Genomic DNA, 23,767 nt, shown 5'->3' with positions numbered 1-23,767 from the left:
CTCTCGCTGTATGGGGGGTGCCGGCTCATCCGCCTCTACCTCATGTACCCCCTCCCAGTGTTCCCCCTCATTTGACCACCCCCTCCGCCTTGCCTTCCGTTGCCCTCTCCGTGGGTAGCGTCTCTCCTCCGTCTCCTCCACCTCAGAGTCAGGCTCCGTCACCGTCATAGTGAATGTTGAATTTGTCAGACTAATTTCCAGTGACCAGCGTGGGGCCCATGTCCCCTCTGTCATCTTCTCTCTCTCAGAGTCCACTTCCGTAACCATCATAGTGAATGTTGACTCTGCTAGACTCATGTCCAGAGGCCAGAGTGGGGCCTGTCTCTTCTCCTCTGTGTCATCCCCTTCTGATACTGGAGTGGTGACAGACCCGGGGAACTTCGAGTCCAACCCCGCGGCGTCTGTGCTATCGCCCGTCATGCCCTCGTCAGTTTCGTCCCGCTCCCCCACGTCAAGGCCTTGTCCCCTATCCTGGTCTGGTGACGTGTATCTCTGTGTCACACCAGTCTGGTCAGGCTGTGCACGCGTCGGCGTGATGGAGTGCGGCGTGATTGCACCACGCCCGTTCCCCGCAGTCTGCTGGTGCCTGCGTGGAGTGGTAGGCGAAGTGGTCCATCCTGTCCCTGCGTTTGGTGCCTGGGGCAGTGGTGCCTCCCCAGCGACCATACGCAGGTCGTCCCTGTGTATTTTCGCAGGTCGCTCACTTTGTGTTTGTACCAGGTAGGACGTGGGCCCCGCCTGGCGAATGACCCGTCGAGGTCCTTGCCATTTGGGGGCCAGTCCGGCATGAAATTTCTTGACCTTGGAGGACAGTGGGTTTTGGCGAACGTACACCAGGTCCCCTGGACATAGCATGTTCAGGGGCCTGCACGACTGCGGCATGTGTTGTTGCAGATACCTTTCCTGGTTTGCCCTGGCCTGCTCCCTGATAACTTTCAGCTTTTCCCGAAGCTCCTCTCCCCACTCCCCTTCTGTTGCTGCTGAGGCCACCCGGCACTCCCCCAGGAGGGCCAGGTTCTGCCCCTGCACCAGCTCCGCGAGAGAGTATCCCGTGACAGCACTGGTACGTCGTCGTAGACAGTAGAGTAGGTTTGGGATGTGAATGTCCCATTTGCTGTGGTCGTCACCCAACCAGAGGCGAAGCTGTGCTTTTATTTCCTGATTTCGCCTCTCGGTCGGGTTCGCCATGGGGTGATATGTGGGGGTGGTGTGGTGCTGCACACCCCACCTCCCACACGCCTCCTTCCATCTGTGATCTCGAAACTGACATCCGTTGCCACTGAGCAGTACCTCCGGATACCCAAACCGAGGAAACACTTCCCCTTCCAGCAAGGACACTAAGGTGCTGGACCTCACATTTGAGATGGGGTAAGCCTCCACCCACCTGGTAAACAAGTCTGTCACCACTACTAAAAAACGTTTCCCTCTGGCGGTCCTGGGGTAAGGGTCCATTATATCAAGTGCAGTAGTTTGGAAAGCTTTTTGGGGCCGACGGGGGCGCTGGGGCTCCTCCACCTCTGTCCTCCTCACCTTCCGCTGTTGACAGGTGTGGCACTGCCTGATGTATTTCCTGACATCGCCTGTCACCCCGGGCCAATAGAATGCCTGCCTCAAGGCCTAAGGGTCTGCTCGGCCCCGGGATGCCCTGCGAGTGTGTGGTCGTGGAAAAAACGTAAAACCTCAGCCCGTGCCCTTGCTGGTACCTGAGTACACCACCTTTCCATGTTGCCTGGTACCCGGGTCTGTAACACCCCTTCCAGACAGTGCTGGAACGGCATGACGCGCTCGCTGCACTCCACTACTGCTGCCTGCGTTTCTGCGTCACCCAGTGAGCCTGATGCACTGCCTGAAAGAGGGCATCCAGCGTGTTCGCGGGGCTAGGGTCGGGCAAGGGCTCTGGCTGTGTCACTGTCACGAGGGTAGCCGGCTCAGGAACCGCCTCGTCCGCCCGCCTGCGGCCCTGTGGAGGCACCAGGTCCTCCCAGCTCCCCTCATCCTCGTACTCCGTGTGTGGGTCGGGGTGCCGGGACAGCTGGTGCCTAACTATGAAACAGAAACACTCCTTTGCAATTGTGAAGGTAGGTTACACGTTTTTTTGACGAACATGGGTTGTACACGGCACTAGACTAGATTAGTTCTTTGGACAGAAATGGATACACGGGAATTACACGACACTGTACTCTGACGCCGCCGTCGGTGCTCCCTTTGAAAGCACAAGCCGTTATGTGTCTACAACACCTTAACCAGTGTCAGTACGCCGATCACGCCCGCGCGTGCAGCGTAGTGCAGTGCCTCGAACGGCGTGATGTCAGTCACGGCCGGCTAGATGCACAAAGTGCCCAGCCGGGTGTGGCGATGCGCATATGGTATCCAGTGAATATGTAATTAAATTAACAAACACAAACTAAAACTTTTAATGAGCCCAATAATTCCTGTTATTTAATTAATGATATTGTACAATATTTCCGTTCACAAAACTGGCCGGCATCAATTTCCCGAGCTCCGTCGTTTTCCCGCGGGTTTTCCTCCCCTCCCTGGCCCGGTTGCCAGGGAGAGTCGTCAGTAGCCTTCCAGCACTTACCAGGGCTGGCAGCCCTGCGCACGGGGAACATCCAACTTTCGCGCCAGATTCCACATGTAACGTCCATAGGTAATATTCTTGAATCATCTTTTCTACAGCTCCACTGTCGGCCCTAACCGGCCATACGATATTTCGTACGGTCCTTAATTAAAATGTGCGACTTGACTAAGAGTCTTTCACGTGTGCTACATAATTGATAATGCTTTAGGCAGCCCGCTGAGGTGCCTGCGCCTCACGCTTTTATATCTCACTTCGGAGAGTTAGTACTTTGCCCATGCAGGGCGGCATTGTGCCGAATGCGTAACTGAACTTGTGAACGCATCATTCCCTGGGACGTGCAACGATCGCGGATGAGATACAACACCGGGTTCCGCCGCGCCCGTTCCCAGCTTAATGTGGCCCACGCCACCACGAGGACGAGCCTCGAGTAATGTAATTACCATGAGCAAAGGTACCGAGACCATCCCGAGCCTGGGACTCGCTCGTAATGACTTTAGTGTTTGATTTCCGTGTTAATGTCAGTGTTTGCCTTCATCATCACGCCTATGTCTATTTCAGTGTTATTTGTAATCTCTCCCGTAGTCATTAGCATATTTTCCGGGTTCTTGTTTTCGAGATCCGGCGTAGTTCCTATAGCGAGAAGGCGGGTTTTTTACTGAAAAGTGTCCAGGAGGGCGGCAGGCTAGCTCTGTGACTAACCATGAGGTGGGTCGTTTGGTACGAATGCTCCTGCGTGGTCCGCTAGGAATGGCGGCGGTGGTCGTGGTGTGAGGGATCCCTGACTATTGATACACTACTGGCCCTACACAGCATAGCATGCTGATCTCTAACTGGAGTGGGGAAGTTCACAAAATAACATACACGAGTCTGGTTTGTACTGTCATATACACGTCACACACGGAGCGTGCAGAGTGGACGTTTAATTGAAATTGGCAGTTACAGTTACACTATGTACACTAATTTTCCCTACACAAATTACACTAGGTTGACACTGGGCGCTGTGACGCACCGTCACTAATATTAAGTCCTCACGCCAGTCGAGGTTGAGAAGGGGAGTTCGATTGGAGTCGGCCAATCACGTAAATTGCGAACTGTGACATCCGGGCTCACCTGTGTGGACCGCGGCTCGCTATAAAATTCGTTAAAAGTCTTTACGTCGCTGTGGCCGCGCCTGTGCACTTCGGCGATTAACCAAACGTCGGTGCTTGCGGGTGTCGGCCCGCGCCATATGCAGCACTGCCCCGCGTAACGCCGTGTGCGGGGAGTTCACATTTACACGGCTGGGATAGGCCCTACACCATAAAAGGACCGGGCGCACACGGGGAGTTAATTACGAAAAGGTTTTGTAGAGTGACTATAATTACCAGGAGTGAAATCGGTGAAGACAAAGGTTGTAGGCTCCCCGTGGGACGCACGTCCGTCCCGGTCCGCGAGTCACTCGGTACTGGCATCTGGCCCTGGCGCGAGGGGAGGGCTCAGAGGATCCTCTCGCACCAAAGTTTCTAAAGTACCGTTATTCGGAAATTATTGTATAAATAAGAAATTGAAAGTGGCTCTAAATTCACACATTAAATAATAAAAATTAACCTAATACACAGATACGTTTTGGAAATTGGATGTAACAAGTTTACTATAATTAAGTTTGAATAATGCGAGTCACACTGGAGACTGTTCATCACTTGTTGACTACTCCATTGGCGAATGATATACAAAAATTGGGGAGGTTATAATTACGTCACACACACTACTTTATTTTATTTAGGCTTAACGCCACAAGGGGAGCACTCACAAATGTATTAATAAAAACTCACACGTGAGTGACCCGGGCACTCCTACGTCGCACTTCCCTTGGACGGGGTTTTTAATTAAAAGTGATGTTATCATTAAATTATGTTTAATTTATAATGTACAGGAACCATGGTGTCTGGTTGATTAGGGCATGGTCTTTATTTCTACCTTATGTTCCGGTGCTCGCCTGACTCGGATGGGCCATGGATAGGGGTGCGTTCCGTTAGCGGGGTCGGATACTGGCGGTTGCAGGTCAGGCTTTAGGGTGGCCTTCGGTCGGACGACGTCAAGCCTAATTCGCGTGTGCGAATTATTCACATTAAATTAATCTCGAGGGGATGTGGTTGAGGCCGGCAGACGTTTGCTCAGCTGCATTTACTAAAGCTCTGTCTCCTGGAACCGGCCAGATCCATATAATGGCTGTCCTTAAGGCGGCCCTATGGCCCGTGGCCTTAAGGCAGAAATTTACGATGGCTGGGTTAATCCCTGCACCGTAAAAACAGATCCAGTGTCGCATGGGGAGTTGACGTTAAAGAAGGTTTGAGACATGACTATAATTACCAGTGTGAAGAATCAGAGAATTGCAAGTTGAAGGCTCCCCACAGAACGAACACTTTCGCCGCGAGCTGATCAGAACTGCCGGAGGGGGCTGGCGTGCCGTTGGGTTGTGGCGTGAGGGGGTGGGGGGGCAGATCCGTCATGCGCCAAGCCACAAGTCAAGAAGGAGATTACCGTTATTCGGTTTTAATATTTGATAACTTACTAAATGTACATAACCCTTGTGTGATTAATTATTCAGGTGATAATTTTATTTCTAAACATTGACTAAAGTTTTTATTGCTAAAATTGAAACTTTATTATTTGAAAAAATGAGTCAAATGAAAGACTCGCAATTAAATGTTAAAAACCACTGGTTCTGTTTATGTTTGTGGTTTGTTCTGGATGTTGATTTAGTACTTTACCTTACACTTAATTTAAGCCCTTGGGCCGTGATTAAACTTAAGGGTGTTCGTTAATTACTGTGCCCTGGGGGTGCTTGCAGTCGTGTGCTACGACACACTTTTCGAATTACGTGTTGATTAAATGGGATTGTTTTACGAGTATGTTCAACGAAAAAAATTGACGGTTGTTCGTGCTAGGTCGAGTTCTGTGGCAAAATTGTAACACTGGGAGTACTTGCGTCACAGCTTCGCGCTTGACCTGGGTTGGGTTTGCTAGAGGTGCGTTCCACTAGCAGGAGCCAATACTGGCGAGCTGAGACCAGGCTCGGATGGTCTCCGGTGGTAAGATGTCAGTATAATTTACTTCCCATTAATAAAAAAATATCCAAGACATTTTCATAAAGGGCACAAATGGAACACTAATTTCGGTTTGTTGTTAGATTACTAATATATTGGTTTTTAAAGAGGTGTAATTTGCAACTATACTTTAATTGTTGGGATTAAAAAAAAGTTTGTTGTGGGGTCATTTAACTAATTTATTTGATGGTTGGGTAATGTTACTTTCTTCATTCTTCATCATCTTTCATTAATGTATTTTTGTTTTTGTGAAATTTTTTCTGTTCGGCAAATCATTTTTCTTAATTTTTATTTTTTTGTACTGTTTATACGCCGTGTCTATTTAGAGCCAGTTTATTATCATTGAATTTTTTTTATTTATTATTCCGTTATATTTTGTTATTTATGTAATACCTTTCTCTGTATTTATATTCTATGGTACAGGATGTTGGCCATTTGAAGAGGAATGACAATCACTTCAATAATAAATGAGAGTAAACATGGCTGAGGAAGTGCATCAAAACATAAAGGGTTTTGGAGATGTTCCGAGGAAAGGTATGAGTTTAATTTTCTTTTTCCATGAATTAAATAGTTATTTGAAATCTAAGTGGTATTCACTTTATTGTAATAAGTCTCGTGAATGAATTTAAAGGCAATACTATCATGTCTTTATGTCTGTATTTTTTTTTTGTGATTTATCTGCTGCAAAAAGCTATTTCCCATTCTGAGTCATTGTAGGCCACATAATTTTTATAAATGTTTGAAATTATTAGGTTAAAATGGTTTATATGTTATTATTGTACTATTAAAACTTATGTTTGGCAGGCACGACTAAAATCTGTGCGTTGTTGTACTGCAGTTTCCATTCAGAAGTGTGCTTGCAGTTTGTACTCGTGTTCGCTCTAAGGCCCGTACTACAATGATACGTAAACGGAGACTGATTTCACTGAACTTAAATTCTACAATGGCGTGCATGCGGACCAGGATATGTTCTAATTAACTCGGCAATGCTCAGCTATTCCATTTACGTTACTCCTTGCGACGTATTGAAGTCAAGTATTGGTCGCGGTGGCCACACTCATTCTGTTCTACGATGGCACGGAAACAAAAACGGATCCGGTCACGCATGATTGGCCTATTGTTTCATTAATCGTCGGTCGCTTTGACCAAAGAATGGGTAATTTGTAAGGGTCGCGACTTTTCTGTAAAACAAATTGTAAAATTCCAAATGCTTTTGAACACTTCAAATGTTCCTCTAATTAATTACCTTGAAAACAGCATTTTGTCATTTCGTCTGGTCTATGAGAAATGACCATTTATAGGTTACAGTAGGTAGCCCCTGCTGTGATGTAGCCTCCACCATTGTGCTTAAATAGTGTAGCCAAGACTTTTTCATGAGAGGTTGACCTAATTGTTGTCGCCGCCATACTGTTGACTTGATATTAGCTGCAATTTGACCCTGTATTCTCCAGAGATCCTTTGGAATATAGCTTAGCCAAGACTGTTTTCAAAAAAGACAGGGATGTTTGACAGTATGTTACATCCAGGGCAAGTGAAGTGAAAACCAGTTCGGATGGAAAACATCTTGGCCCATCCATAAGTCACAGAATTTTCAAATCATTGGTAGTTCATCAGTTTTTTATCCAAGAAATTTTCAAGTACAGTAGAGTCCAGCTAATCCGAACTAATTGGGACCGAACCCTGTTCGGATTAGCGAAAATTTGGATTAGGTGGAATTTTCTTATATAATGCCATTTATGGTCTTTATGAGGCGTGGGCTATTTAACATCTGATGTGTCAAATATTAAAAATCAGACACAAAAAACACCTTTATTATTTAGAGTATTTAGCATAATATAAATATGTAAATATTTAAGTACTATGTACGTAATCATATTTTTTTCTTTTTAGTTGAAGGAGAAATAGATAAATCATAATTTTCTTATGTACATATTAATAAACGTATGACATTACTTGAAAAAGAACTTGTTTTTCTTTGATTTTCAAGGTTCATAATTGTTATAAAAATATTTCTTTTTTCGTCCTAACCCTGTTCGGATTAGGCGGATTTTCGGATTAGCGGGACTCTACTGTATGTTTGTTATGTCATTTTTTAAGTTACTTAATTCTTATAGTACCTAACGTTTAAGTTCATCAGTCAGCCAACACAACATCTTAACATATATTGTCAACTTTATTTCATTATTAACTTCTTAGCCGAGAAGCCTTTTCATTATAATTCCAAAATTCTGTATCTCTGTTTATACTCAAATATCGAAGTTAAAATTAATACTATAGTTTAATATCCTAGACATGCTGTAGAAAAATGAGAATTTTATCAGGTGCCCCACCAGAAATATTAACCATCAAATTTTGGAATGGCTATAATATAAAATGGTTTACTATAAAAAAAAATTATCACCTGTTTTGAGCTATTTACATATAAAGGTGTATCTGTAAAAAAAATTAATTTAAAAAATGGCTGAGCCACCAATAGGTTATTTTTTGACCACTTCAAGTGGATTGACCTTTTAACGTGTTTAGGTTTAGGTATATATATAGTCAAATTCTGTGATGACGTAAGAATGGTCTGGGCAGTGGTGTAACCAGGATTTGAGAATGGGGGGGTGTTAAGAAGCATGGCCCCCCGTATCAAAGCGGGGGTCCGGGGGTCCTCCCCCGGGAAAATTTGGATTTTAAGGTGTAAAAAAGTGCTATTTTAGCAGTTTTCGGTACTTAAATTTAAATATTGTAATGGTAAAATTTTTTTAAATTTTTAATATGAAATTTGTTTGAGTAATGAATAAGAAATTTAATTAAAGATTTGTTGCTAGGGGGGGGGGGGGGTTGAACCCCTAGCCCCCCCCCCCCTGGCTACGCCCCTCCCTGGGTAAATATTTAGCTTTGAATAAAAAGCAAACAAAGATTTAAAAATTAATTTTTTATATATCTCTACCTTTTTCCTAAAAACTGTGTAAAATGGCATTGTGATATTTATATTACTTTAATAGCCACAGTAGAATTGTTTTGCAGTTGCGTGCATGTTCATACAAGGATGTGATTTTTCACCATGTTGAAAATTTTGAACATCTTTGAAATTTGAAAATGCATTTTATTTTTAGTTCCTAACATTTTTCCTAATCATTCTATGAAATGTTATTGTGATAATTGTGTAGTTTACTGTTAAATCAGATGTTAAATAACTATATGGTCATTTACTAAATGGAAAGAATTAAGCCAAGACTAGGAGCAAGGAATTTAAGCTGTGCTAACCTTTGTCATGTAGACTTTAAATTATTTGTGGTTTTAAAAAAAAATACACACTACTTTATTATTTGAAAGAAGTTATCACTTAGATTAGGATATTATGACTACATTTCAAACTGTTTTATTGTCTGTCTGCTCTTGTATTTTACTTTTTTGTAATATAAATGTAGTGATGTAAACTTGTGTTTTAGTAGCATAGCGTAGCTGAGACTGTTATCCACGTGAGATATTCCTGAACCTAATGTCACCGCTCTACTGTTTACTTTATACTAGCTGCAACTTGATCCTGTGATTCTCCAGAGATCCTATGAAAACAGCATTATCTATGCTATATTCCTAAAAATCTCTAAATAAAAAACCACAGGATCAAGTTGCAGTTAGAATCAAGTAAACAGAAGGGCAGCTACAACAGGGTCAGGGATATATCTGTTGGAAAACAGTCTCGACTATGCTTATAAGCACAACACAAATTTACGTCACTATATTTGCATTATAGTTAATGTTAACTGTAATTTTAATTCATTTGTAAACCGTTATACATGATTTAATTGTTTTACCTAACCTAACCATTAAAATTGTAATTTCTGCTTAACTACTGGGAGTATCACAATGCCATTTTACACAGTGATTAGGGTGAAGGTTAGGATCTAAAAAATGACTATTAAAATTTTTGATTGGCTTTGTTACAATGTAAACCTGCACTGAATATGTACTAAGGTCTGTTGGTTTTGGTTAGCTACATTTATAATACTTTAAAATAGTTTGGATGGTTGGTTGGGTTAGGTTAGATACATTGAAATAGTTTAAAAAAGAATTTGTACTGTTAGATTATGATAACTACATTAAAAATGCTGTAAAATCATCTCAGCTGTTGGTTACGAATTACCTATTTAAAATGTAGTTAACTTAGCGCAACCAATTGTTCTTATTATTTTGTGGTATTTTAACGTAACCATTTTCACATGAGTTCAGAGTATTTTAATGTAGCTAATGTAACCTAACAAACCATTTACAATATTTAAAAATTTTTTTTGAAGTAGCAACCTTTTCTAACCAACTGTCCACACAATTTAAAAGTATTTTTAATGCATCTAAACTAACCCATTTGACCATTCTCACAATATCACAGTATTTGTAATGTAGCTAACCTAACTACTTGTTAAAATGGTAAACTACTTGAAGTATCACAACATCCTCTTAGGGATTAAACTAAAAGTAAGAAATATTTATTTAGAAAAATGACTCTTCTTCAGAATTACCTTGAAATGATTTTTAGCTTTGCAATTGACACACACATTCCGTTATAATTTCCTAAATTGGCAAATTTTCTATGGAAAAAATAAATCAAGAAATGTTATTTTCGAGCACAACAAAAGTTCCTTTATTTATGTACCTTGGAAACAGCATTTCCAAATTTTTTTACCAGATTATGATTATCTTACTAGTGGGCAGGACAATGAAGTTGAGGGGAATGTTGGGTAAAAACCATTAAAAATATAAAATATTGATTGGGAAATTATTAAAATTGCTTAATAACAAAACTCTCCAAACACATTATTCCTAAAATATCTTGTCATCAGGATCAAGTGCACATGATTTTCGATGTACTAAATTAAAACAGCAAGCATCATGTACCACAGGATTAGTGTGTTCAAGATCATTTCATCAGGCTCACATGTACAGGATTTTTTTTGCCAAAAAAACAAAACTTAAACTGTGAACATTCACCCAGGGTTTATATGCCTCCTTAATATCCTTAAAAAGTCCTTAATCTGCCTAGAATTGAATGAGAGCTTTTAAAATTCTATAAATTTCACTAAGAATCCATAAAAAAAACTCCTTAATAAAGTCTAATAGAATGCAAGTAATGTATTAAGCTGGTATTTAAATGTTATTTTGTTTCCGGTTTGGCAGAAAATGGCACTTTGCGCATGCAAAATACCATTAGCGAATCTTGGGCCACATGATAAAATCTTATAAATAAAAAAGTTTTTATTTATTTTTTCATATTTTGTATATCACCTTTAAATTTAAAATGTGTGTGGTTTACTGTCTTATTTTAAACTTCTACAGTAAATGTAATTTGTGATCAAATTAAATGTTAGGGCTGCAAATTTCAGATACACTATGTCTGATTTAGATACATTTTCCAGAGATAGTTGTGAACAATAGTGGCTTATTAATGTTGATCTAACCCAACCAAACTTCTTTTTTTGCAAGAATGTTAAACACACACACATATATATATATATATATATATATATATATATATATATATATATATATATATATATATATATATATATATATATATATATATATAGTTAGGAATGATTATTGGTTTTTAGCATTGAATAATTTACATTGTCAGAATGACTGCAACTGTGATAATACTGTCAATAGACACTAATTTAGAGTTTGTACGCCTCCTTAATATCCTTAAAAATCCTTACATTACCTTTAATTAAATAAGGGCTCTTAAAAATCCTTAAATTATACTTATAATCCGTAAAAACTTTAATAATGACTGATAGCATGCAAATAAGAGATGAATGCAAATATTTTAATGTTTTGTTTCCATCTTGGCAGCAAACAATGCATGTGCAGTACAATTTGCGTAGTTCGGGCCACATAATAGGTTCTTAGTATAAACAATGTTTTGAATTTGTTTTTCCATAATAAGCATCTTAACTTTAAACCAAATAAAGGATTTTTTTTACCATCTTGCTGTGAAATCAAATTAAGTGTTAGGGGTGTAAATTTCAGATAGAAACTATGCTTGGTTTAGATATGTTTTCCAGAGATAATACTGGACACTATATGGGCTTATCTGTAAGAATTGAACTATCCAATAAAATAATTTTTTTGCATTAACTATTTAACATTATTTTTGTGAGGTATTTTCTGATGTTACAAATGGTTTTCTTCTTTTATATATGTGATAAAGGGGTCATGAAAAACTCCTTAATTTTTGATTGCACAAGAGGGTACAAACCATGTAATTAATAGGTTAAAATTATAACTTTAACATAAAATAAAATTAAAAATTTTAAACTTATTATAATTAAAGATTTTATACTAAATAAGTATTTTAATGTTAACGAACCAAGTAGTATCACAACTGTGGTTGTCATTTACTGAATACCGCAATCTAAGCGTTAGACAGACCATACTCTGTGATTTCTTGTCATTTAAATAATAGTGTAAACATTAGTTTCTAAATAAACTAGTTAATAAATTGTGGTATCTTTTCCGGACCTTCTTTTTTTCTTGCTTGTAACAATATTTAATAAAAAAAAATTATAACTTGTTTATAAAATAGTTTTCAAAACACTTTAATATACATAATTTATCAAGCGTAGTTTATTAAAAAAAAAAAATTTGAAATTTTTTTTGAGTATCAGTGTGACAGTGTTTCGACTTACATAAACTAATCTTAAAACTTCTCACAGTTTATTGTTTTGTAATGAATTTTTTCAAAGTATTGAAATACCAACTAACTGTTAAAAAATTTTTTAGAATTTTTTTCTTTCGTTTCGGTTTAAAAAAAATAGGGGGGGGGGGTTGGGGGGCGCAGCTGTTCCTTCTTCCCCAACTTGGATATTCCTTGTTGCAATTCGTTACAGTTAATTTATTACAGTTACGTGCACTGTGGCAGCGGCAGACGTACGTTGAAACGTAAATATGTTGCGCTTGCGTGATCCGGATTCCCAGCAAAGAAGGATATGGTGTGCCGTCCGTCTCAAAAAATATAATATATACATACATATACAAATATTTGAAAATTGCGAATAATTTGTGGGAGATAAAAGAGGTAGTAATGAATAACGTATGCATTGGCGTAGCTGTGTTCATAAAGTTGGGGGGGACAAATAATGATTTTGATGTCATGTAAACCCATTCCCCTCTTACTAAGACGGGGTCTGGGGGTCCTCCACCGGAACATTTTGATTTTAAAAGTGCAAAATATCACTTTTTAAGCAGTTTTTGTATCTAACCATGGGATACATCGATGTTAAAATTATTATTGTTTCCTTAAGATACAATTTGATGAGTGAAGAAATTACAAATAAAGTTGGGCAGAATAATATTATAAAATAAAAATATGACGGTCTAGAAAGTTGGAGGGGGACAGTCCCCTCCACCCAAAAAGTTCAGGGGGACACGTCCCCCCTGTCCCCCCCGGTTCCTACGCCCTTGAACGTATGTACGTGTTCACGGGACGGGCACTGAAAGGCGACCGCGGTCGGACGCGCAACGGCCCGGCCCGGACGATGTGGCCCGCTGCCCCCCCAAAAATACCGGCGCGGCGGTCGGGCGCCCGTCCAAGACGCGCGCCACGTCAGCCCCTCGAGAGAGACCCCCGGACAACAGCGCCGGGCCGTCTGCGCGCGGCTGTCGTCGGGGGAAACTTCCGAGCCCCTCGGATCACGTAAATGCAGACGGATCTCCGGGAACGCTTTACTATCGCGTCTGCAGCTTCCACGGCGCATGGAAACGTAACAAATTTGCAACCCGATGAGATTTCATTTCAAGTCTTCGAAATGTTAATTTAATTTAAATAAATATTGTGCTTCGGGATCACAGCACAGGCAGGATTTATAGACTCATCAACTGCTTGTCACAGATACACGCTTTGTTCATATTATCTTAACATTGTTTTTAAATTAGCTTGCCTTTACTACCTCTTTTATCTCCCACAAATTCTGAGCAGTTTTATTGAGACTGACGGCACAGCATATCCTTCATCGCTGGGCACGATTCGTCCCATCCAGTCATCATCAAAAATATTTTAGAACCAGTCCCAAATAATTGACGGGAAACTCAAAAGTCATCCAACTTGTCAAACAAAAACCACGGCTGCGCTAGTGTTGCTTTCCGTGACGTCGAATCCTCGAACTGAATTGGAGGGTGTTTGAAAGCGATAGGTTTTTTTTTTGACGTGATAACGTCTTAAAAATCGATGAACGCCGGATGCACGCACGAAAAATAGTCACGTTCCGCCTGAGCCGGGCGTGCAAGAACCGGCCAACCACCGTGCGAGAAAATCTTCTATAATATCAAACAGGTTAATGCGGGCATTTAAACTAATTGTTCGTGATTATATTTAAACAAATTATTTAAATTAAATTTGCAAAAACTGTAAATATATTTGAAAATTAAAAAGTATGCAATTTCTCATCAATGTTTTCTTATGACGTCATCACGTAAATTTATCGTCCGTACTTAAACTGACTTTACATACAAACCCCCCCCCCCCTTTTTTTTTAGTGTGGCAAGGGCTTAGGAAAATGTGTGACAGGAAGTCACAGAGGATCACGCAATGCTACAAGGGTGCTCTTCCACTGCTTGCTGCTCTATGTTCCGAGGCCGTCGTTAGGTCAGGGAATCCAAATGTGGCCGGACTTGACCGTATATAGCCAACCCATCAGCGGTGACTCACCTCTTGGGTTTGTTTTCGTTCTTTCCCTTGTTCCACCGCTGTCGTGTTGTGTATTTGATCAAGAGCCGTATAACGTGGACATACTCGTGAGAAGGGTGACATGAGATATGTGCGTGCAGACTAACACGTTATGCTATTACTAGCATTTATATTACCTCACGGCCGTGGGCATAGACAAATGGGGCATTGCTGAGTTGTCACTTCATGATTTTTTTTTTACGAAAAACTTAAATACATGTGAAATGATTTGTATGCTATAATAATTCCCATACGTGTTTAGGAACGTAACCAATTTCTTTTTTTCACGGTGTATGTAATTCCGCCTTTCCAAACCAGTTTCCAAAGTATTTCCCGACGAAGCAATATCCGCATGTTCACTGTAGCAATGTCATAAAAGCTTGTGTGTGCAGTATTGCCACATGAAGCAGGATGAATGAGATAGGGCAAATACGGCCTTCCCGGGGATTGCTCTGAAGTACTCTGGAGGCCTGATGATGCAGCGAGATGGGGCAGAGCAGCTGGAATGATGGCGAGACAACTTGGTTCGTGGCCAGGAGTTGATATTCGCTCGTGAATTGAAGGTCCCCCCTCCCCACCCCCCTTTCCCATCGTCATGCTGGACCGGCCGGACGCAACACACCGGGCAACTTGGGCCGCACTATTCGAATTGACGGGGTTTTGCAGGCGAAACTGTCACGTCACACCCGATTTTCCTGTGCGAAAACGATTTACCTGTCTTGTTGAATTTTTGTTGTTGTTTTGTGTTCTAGCGAAATTCGCAAAATTACGAATTCGCCGCGTTGGATTTAGACGTGTTGATGTCACGACTTATTTTCGAACTTTGAACAAATTGTGTTAAGGTGTGACGATCAAAATGTAAATAGCAGCGAACAGCGACACGTTGATAATTTTTTAAACGATCATTTCAGTGAAAAATTTTAGTACTGATTTTTTTATATAAAATTATGTAAATGTAATGTAGTTGCTTTCGAAACATGTGAATGATTTGTGCGCTTAATTGGGTCGATATTTTAAACTCTAAAAAAATCTACTTCTATTATGAAATTGTTTTATATGAAATGCACGAAACAGGTGAATGGTAATGAATACATGGGAATTGAATCCTACTGAATCACTGATTGCAAAGTGAAAAACACTGCCCCTAAGCGGTGCCTTAACTTTTTTTTTTAATCGTTTTGGGAACTGGTTCTCCTTGACGTCACAGATATTTGAGAGCGCGCGCACGAGAAGCCAGCTGTTCCCTAAATAACCGTTCGAGAACGAACAATGGCTATGGGTTGATCGGCCCATTTAGCTAGAATTTGAATGGATTTCGGGCTTTCGATCCGAGCGTTCTCGGGTTCGAATCCTGTGTTATTGTTTATTGTCTAGTGCAAGTGCGCATATTTGCTCTATAGGATTCAAGACCAGGTTGGTTTGAGTGCGAAACGTACAAAGTCAGGGAAGTTTAATTTTATCAGAGAAAATAGTCGGATAACTTAATTGTAATTCTGCAAAGGTCATGGAAATCCCCCAGTGATGGTAATTTGAGGGGGAAATGTCATACTCCGCTCTACCATCACCCATTCTGTACAAGCTTTATTATATTTTTTTTTCAGATGCTGTTTGATGTATACAAGGTTCTGTTTGAACTAGGTCAGCTGTCTTTATTTCTTTCAGAAAATTGCAAAATATTTAAATGATTTAAAACGGGTGAATGTTAAATTTTGGCCAAAGAAAGTCAGAGATAATCAGGGTATTTGTGTTACAGATTTGTGTGGACATCCTATACAAAAGAACGTTTTTGTCGAGTGAATTCCGCGCGAAACTTATCAATAGTTGTCTGTAAACTGAACAAAGTCACTGTTGTGACCATACCCGTTTGTGACTGGATTTTGATTAGAAATCAAGGCCCTATTTTCTAATATTATTTTCAAGTATATTTTCCAATTGACAGAGTCATGTGCAAATTTGTGTGTTTTTGGCACCAAAAATATTTTGAATCACTGTAATAAAAAAAAAATTAAACGATGTTGTAAAAAAAATACTTGTTTTGCCTTGTGCGAAACAAAATCTTAGCTATATTTACAATAGAGTTTAAGGAATTAGGAGAAAAGAACTAGCCTACAGTGTTTGTGTCACACTAGATGGAGTTATAAAACACTTGGTTGTACACTAGTTATAACAAACTTATGTTATTTCAGAGATTTATCACACTAGATGGCGTTATAGAACACTATCCTGTTTGTCACGTGGATGTGTTAGAAGTAGGCAAAAATGACTGGCAACTGATAACTGTCCCCAAGACATTTGTCGAATGTTCATTTAGGTTTATCATTAGTCATCTGAGCATACAATTTTCGTGCGCCTTGTAGTATAATACGTGTAAGTACCGTTACATGAAAATACAAGCGGAGTATTGACTTTGCTTGAATATCATATTGACTCCATTACAATTCAATAACAACTTATCTCTTGTGAATTAATGTATAAAATCTCCCAGGTTTACTGAGAAATTTAATAAAAAAAACCTTATTTAGTTAATAACTACTGGAGAATATTACTATCGTACTAGCTGTATGCATGTCAGGCATATCTAAAAGCTCAGTATTGAGTGTTAATTGTATGCAGGGCCAGAATTCACGCGCTGTGTCAACCGCTGATAGTAACAGAGAAATGTGAAAGTACATAAAATGTTAGACTGCAGAGAAAGGCTGTATGGCGCGGGAAATGGAGCATCAGAAAGTGAAGGGAGAAACCAACAAGATGATCGGGGAAAGATTTTATTTTACTTTATTTTTAAAGGGGCGATGTTACTTACCCGGCACCTCTGTTCAGGGAGTAAAGATGTTCACGATAATTTAATTCGGTGTTGTCCTTGGCATACAGTTGCAAAGGCCGGTTTTATAAACTACGCACGAAAAGCGAGATGCAAATATTTAGATAATGACATTTTCATATACTCTTTTATAAAGTACGCAAGATACAAAAACGTGACGTAAAGTTCGGCCAATTTTCAACTTCTTGCGTTTCCGCCTTCCATATTTTAAGCGAAGTGTTTCTAAAAGTGTTCGAGATAAATTTGAATTAATATTAAAAATTAATTAATATGCTGAATGTTTATTTTAATTTATTAATTGTACATTAATGTAATAGTGTATCATTTATAATGCAAATAAATTATACATACTGGAACATAACCTCACAAACACTCCCATGAAAACGACCAGGAGACTACTAAAACTTACTCAGACACTCGTCAGCGAAAATGGAAGTTTACAACAACCTGACATCATTATGCATACGGGAACATAGCCTCACTTAGGTACATAAATACACTTGAAAAAGTTCATAAACACAATTTCGATCACTAATTTTCACAATAAAAAACGTTTTTAACGATAAGGATCAATATTCAGTATCAATCACTAAAGTATAAGATTTAAAAAGTACATGTATAAATTTCATTCGTATGTAGGTTTTTTTTTAATCCTGAGAAAATTCCTTTGTATGGTGCGCGCGCATCGTATAAATTAACTCAATTTTTCTTAACGCCGTTAAAGAAGTATAACTAAAAAAACGTGATCTGTTAATAAATCTTTATCTATCCGTGAGAAGCCGGGTGCTACAGCTAAAGCTTAGGTATATAGCGGAAACATTGAAAACTTGCATGCCATGTTATGTAACATTCCGAACCGACATGCATTTTTTTTTTTTTGCTGACAGTGTTGATGGTGGTTGTAAGGACAAGTCGGTAAGCGATGCCTCAGCAGATAACGGTTATTAAGGCCAGGTTCACACGCGCGCTCGTTCCGCTGAGCGTAGAGCTGAATTATTTAAACTGTGATCACGCCTGTTCCTTTTCTCTTGTTCGCGGTGGTGGTATGGGGCGCGAGAGAAGACGTTGGAAACGCCTCTCATCTCCAGGATCATCGTCGTGAGGGGAAATTAACGGTTTAGATTGCGCTGCGAATAGAACACATCATGCGGGTGTCTCGGGAGAGTTGGTCGAAACATGGTGGCTGTTGACATATATTTGTTTTATTTAAATTAAGGTGAAATTGACGCACCACTTAATGTAGATCATTAAACTCGTACAAAGTATCAATGGGAAGTAATCGTTACACGGTTTTGCCTTTGACGCCAGTCCACGGCATCTTTACACCGCTCTCCTTGACCCAGCACGAGATCAAAGCCCCAGGCGCTCAACAGTTTTAGACAATGCTACTTAACTGTATCAGTATTATTGCGTGTAAGTTGAGCCGGTAGGTATTTTATATTCGTTCAGAACCTGCAAACTATATTTGGCAACAGGATGGAGCCCCTCCCCCATTGGAATCTGTTTGCGCGAGAGTGGCTGGACGTCGGAAGTCCCTGACTGTTGGATTGGTCGCAACGGTTCAGACGACAGAGCTTTTTTTACATGCTTTATATTAGCTTCACCTGTATGTTTGTCTGTCCATCTGTAACTCTTTCGACTAAGAGTGAGTGCCTCATCACTGTAAAATGTCCCACCAATTTCATCACGTTAGTTAGCCGAGCGGTCTAAGGCGCGCGACTTTTGAGACGTAAGCTTTCGGATTCAGCGATCGTGGGTTTTACTCCCGGCCACGCTGGAAATTTTTTTTTTCTGGTAAATTCTAAGATTATATCCATATATCTAACTGTAAATGATTCGGAGAGATTTTACCATTTCTTTGTGACGTTGCAACTCCAAATAGTTATCTCAGATGGTAATAGGTAGTGTCGGTAACTCATTTCCCTATGATAATTATACATAAATATAGTTTAAAAAACTAAAAAAACGTGCTTTTAAAGAATATCAAACTAAAAAGTTAAAAATAAATATAGTTTAAAAAACTAAAGAAACATGCTTTTAAAGATTATCAAACTAAAAAGTTAAAAATAATTTTAAAATTTAATTTATGACAATATTATATAAGCAATACTAGTATAAATGAGAAAAAAGCATGGGGCGCTTAATATACAAAAAATATGGCACAAAGCGCCTCAAGCTTTTTTTCTCATTTATACTAGTATTGCTTATATACTATTGTCATAAATTAAATTTTAAAATTATTTTTAACTTTTTAGTTTGATAATCTTTAAAAGCATGTTTCTTTAGTTTTTTAAACTATATTTATTCCGCTGTACTCCACGTTTGCCTGGCAACGCCGTGCGATTTTAGGCGGATTTCAAATAAATACTACCTATTGTAGCCGTCTTTGCAGGGTGTGACTTCCGAGAAAGTTTTATATAGTTTTTAGTTTCATGGTCCACGTACCCCAGAACCATCGTCAATTCAAAAGTCCACAATTTTGTGGACACGATAACTGCCGCAATTTTTCACTAATTACTTCCAAACTGATACATAAAATCTAGTAGTGGAAAATATCGGTCGAGTTCGTTAAATGGGCAATATCCGACAAAAGGGGTAGACATGGGGAAGGTTTTTGGGAAAACAGAATAAAATATCACATCCGTTTCAAAGCATTATAACTCGTAGAAGTAATACCAAAAACTTTTGTCTGAATAAGTTTTTGACACAACCAACCATAATTGCAATGGGTTGAAAGGAAGACAAAAAATTTCATAACTCCCTTAGTAAGCATACTATCGAATCCGTTCAAATTATTTGTAAACCTTATAAATATTATCAAAATGTTTGACTGAAATAATTTTTGATACAACCAATTATTGCTGCAAGGGGTGGATAAAGAGAGGTTAAAATACCAAAATAAATTACTTATTCCCTTAGTATGCATACCATCAAATCCGTTCACATTGTTTGTGATCTTATAATTTTTATCTGAAACTTTTGTCTGAAACAATTTTTGAAAATACAAGCCATTACTGCAAGGGGTTGAAAAAACCCTGAGTTGAAATAAGAAAATAATTAAAACTTCCCTATCAGTACTCTATCGAATTAATGTTTATTTTTGTTTAACTTTTCAAATATTGTTGAAATTTTTTGTCTAAAGTAAATTTTATGTAACAACCCATTACTGCGAGGTGTGTAAATAACAAGGGTAGAAAGATAAAAATTTCATTAATTTTTTAATAGATATACTATCAAATCCGTTATAATTTATTGTAAAACTCCTAAAATTTATCTAAAACCTTTGGCTGAAACAATTTTTGATGAAACTAACTTTTACCATAAAAACTGGGGTTGAAATAAAAATAAAATAAAACTTCCTTAGTATGAAATTCGTTGGAATTTATTTTTAATCATCTTAATATTAACTTAAACATTTGTCCAAAAAAAAAATTAAATGACCACGTATTAGTGCAAGGGATAAAAATTATGTTTGAAGGTCAAAAAATAATTGCATAACTACCTTAGTAGCCATAATATGAAAATCATTAAGACATTAAAATCTGGATGCATAATTAAAAACGTTCAAAATGTTATCGTTTCTTGGAATATGAGAAAATGTAAAATCGATATTTTTCGAATATTGGCGAACACAATAGGATGTTATGTACATTAAGTTCTTAAAATGTTCCAGGAGTTAATAGACGTTTCCAATACATTTCCAGAATAAATAGGTACTTCGAAATCTACCTACTCCTGTCGGTTGTGCCAAAAGTTTTTTTTTTCCTTTGGGGCTTTATGAAAGATCGTGTCTACGTTACGGCGCTTCCTAATGATTTGCCAGAGTTGAGACTTTCATTACTCCGGACGTGTTAACCAAAGTCTGGGAAGTTGGATGTGTGCCATATAACTAAAGGTGCACATATTGCACATTTGTAAGAAAAACAAGGTTAGTTCACCTTCAATATGATGTATGATTTGTTGTTAATGGTCTAAATTAAACTGTTATAAAATATAATTGAAACTGGAACATTATTTTATGAACATCCTATATTAAAGTAAAACTAAGCAGTTTAATGTGTTTGTGATGCGTCACTGTACTATAACCAAAATATTATTGATATTGAAATTTTGATTTATAAAACTTTGTAATAAACTGGATACTCAATAAGGAACAATTATTTTTATTTTAACGAAAAAAAAAACCTAATGGCAAGGACCAGTTGGTCGATTGCTTGTGGCTGGGTTATGCCTACCTCGAATGACATCTACATAACTGTTAATTCGTGGGCCTTGCTGGAACGAGTATTTGGTTGAACGACCTTGGCATGGAGGATAAGTTACATTATTATATTGAATTATGTATTTTTGCATACCGTCAAGTAAACAAATTTTACTACAAAGTATACAAGCAAAACTTTTGACAGTGAATTTCGGAACTAACCGCCAGTATTTAATTTTTTCTTTCGTACGTGGTGCCGATGGGTTTCTACGATTCTATATGTACCTACTCAAGCAGGGTAATGTTTACACTTAATTATTGAGCCCTTACCTTTTTTTCCCCTGTTTAATTTCAACTTCGTAATCTTTAACAGAAGTCATTATTTCGAAAAGTCTATGAAATTAATGCTTATCTGCACTTCATTGACGGTGTATTACTAAACGATGGTGGCAGGGACTCACTAAGCGCGCTAAATAGATTTTTTAGCTTCACATACGCTGTTACATACGCAACTACCCAGTCCAGTCTTATGTTAAGTTTTTTGGGTCAAGAGGTCACGACGAAATACTTCATTTTTTAAGACTAATTTATTTTAACTATGTTGTTATTACCCCTCGTTTATATGCCCGTACAAATACACTTTTTCTTTAAGGGTGTGGGTAAAAGGCAGTAAAATTTAAACAAATTAAGAAATCTTTGGTTGATCATAATTTTTTTTTCTACTGTAAAGATTAAGAGAGAAAAGATTTGTGCAGAGGTTTAGCGCGATATCTCCAAGATAGCAATGGGCTTCGTATCACCAGTGTTACGGATTTCGGTTAAATCAAGTCTTCAGTTACACCGTGTTGGTAGCAGATTTAGAAAATAATTTACTAGCCTTGACTTAGTTAACTCATTTACGTAAACAAGTTTTTCCTGCCAAAAATTTCAGTAACCAATCATAAATTCCTTTTAAGAGATAGGAGATATTGAAGAAAGTCTGCATATTGTAGTCGTTACCATGGTGCGAATTCCGGAAAATGGTTACATAGCTTTTCGTTTTATGATCCATGGTCGGGCATATCATAAGTTATATTTATTATTATAATTAATCAGTTGTTTTATGGACACGAGAACTGCCGTAGTTTCGCACAGATCACTTCCAAATTGATATACTTATAAATGATAGAAATAGGGTAAAAATGGGGAAGGTTTTCTGAATTACAAATATCGTATTAGAATGAAGTTATTATACCTCGTAAGAATAATACCAGAAACTTTGTTTAAATTAATTTTTGATTCGACCAGCCATTACTGCAAGGTGTGGAAGAAACAGGGGTTGAAGTACAAATGAAATTCGTAACTCCTTTAGCAGGCCCAATATCAAATCCGTTCAAATTGCTTGTAAACCTTATTAATGTTATCTAAAATAAAGTCTTAGTATGCATGGCCACGAATGACCGCACTGCTCAAACTGCCATATTATTGAAACAACTATATCTGCAAACCACTTAGCATACATGTAATCACTCTGAAGATTTAGGTTGAGTTTTAAAGAAATAAGTTTGCTTCCAACCACACGATTGTGGGACCAAAACGCCTAACAACTAAATCAGCTGTCACTATAACTTTATAGATATAAAAAAAATCTAATACTTATAACACTATCGTCTATTGTTTCAGTGTTGTTCAATAGGCGATCTATGTCTTTGCTCTTGGGGCATTGTTTTCGAACGGATACATCCTGTCACGACCATTGTGATAGATGTGTGCAATAATTCATTGTTCCTTTTATCGGCCTCTCGGATGTGCTCGTGTATATGTAGGTACGTTTCCAAGTTAGATCACTGAAGTATAAAGCGGTATTCGATTTTAAGCTGTATGTAAAAAAAGTGCGGTGATAACGTTGCCTGCGGATTTCCAGGTGTTGTTGACGCGTGTTGTCCGGGAAGTATGGCGGCTGCCGCGCGGGGCGTTCCGAGGTCGTGTGAATAAACCGGCAGGGAAACAATACCGCCGCGAAGCCTCGATTACACTGGGCGAGCAGGCTAGCGTGATAAACTAAAACCGGGCCACCTAGTTATCTCGAAAAACAGCTTCGCAGCTTACAAATCCAATCTTTTTTTTTTTTTTTAAGTGAAAACTTCTGTGGGAAGGTTTGGATAGGGAGTAAATTCATGTAAGTCTTCATCGACACGGTCACGTGACTTGTTAACGATAACACTATATCTGTTCCTATTAGTATAACTTATTGCGCTTTTAAATCTTAAGTATACGATTACTGTGCAGTAAAAAGTGAGTATAAAATATATTAATATTCTCAAATAGATATACTAGCTGCCCGACCCGGCTTCGCACGGCTATACTAATGGAAAAAAATTAAGCCACATCT

General features: G+C 38.7%; 1 protein-coding gene across 1 annotated transcript in view; it reads left to right on the top strand.

Annotated features, from left to right (window-relative positions):
• Window positions 1–6,086: 6,086 nt before the first annotated feature.
• LOC134536019 (atlastin) overlaps window positions 6,087–23,767 on the top strand; it is a 61,377-nt gene continuing 43,696 nt past the window's right edge. Inside the window, exon 1 of the mRNA XM_063375514.1 lies at window positions 6,087–6,201. Within this exon, the coding sequence (XP_063231584.1) occupies window positions 6,135–6,201 (67 nt within the window). The 5' untranslated portion in view covers window positions 6,087–6,134. The remainder of the gene's footprint in view (window positions 6,202–23,767) is intronic.

Source organism: Bacillus rossius, chromosome 10 (genome assembly GCF_032445375.1).
Source record: "Bacillus rossius redtenbacheri isolate Brsri chromosome 10, Brsri_v3, whole genome shotgun sequence".
Taxonomy (NCBI): domain Eukaryota; kingdom Metazoa; phylum Arthropoda; class Insecta; order Phasmatodea; family Bacillidae; genus Bacillus; species Bacillus rossius.
The sequence above is the reverse complement of the archived record's forward strand: the minus strand, read 5'-3'. Positions and strand labels throughout refer to the sequence as shown.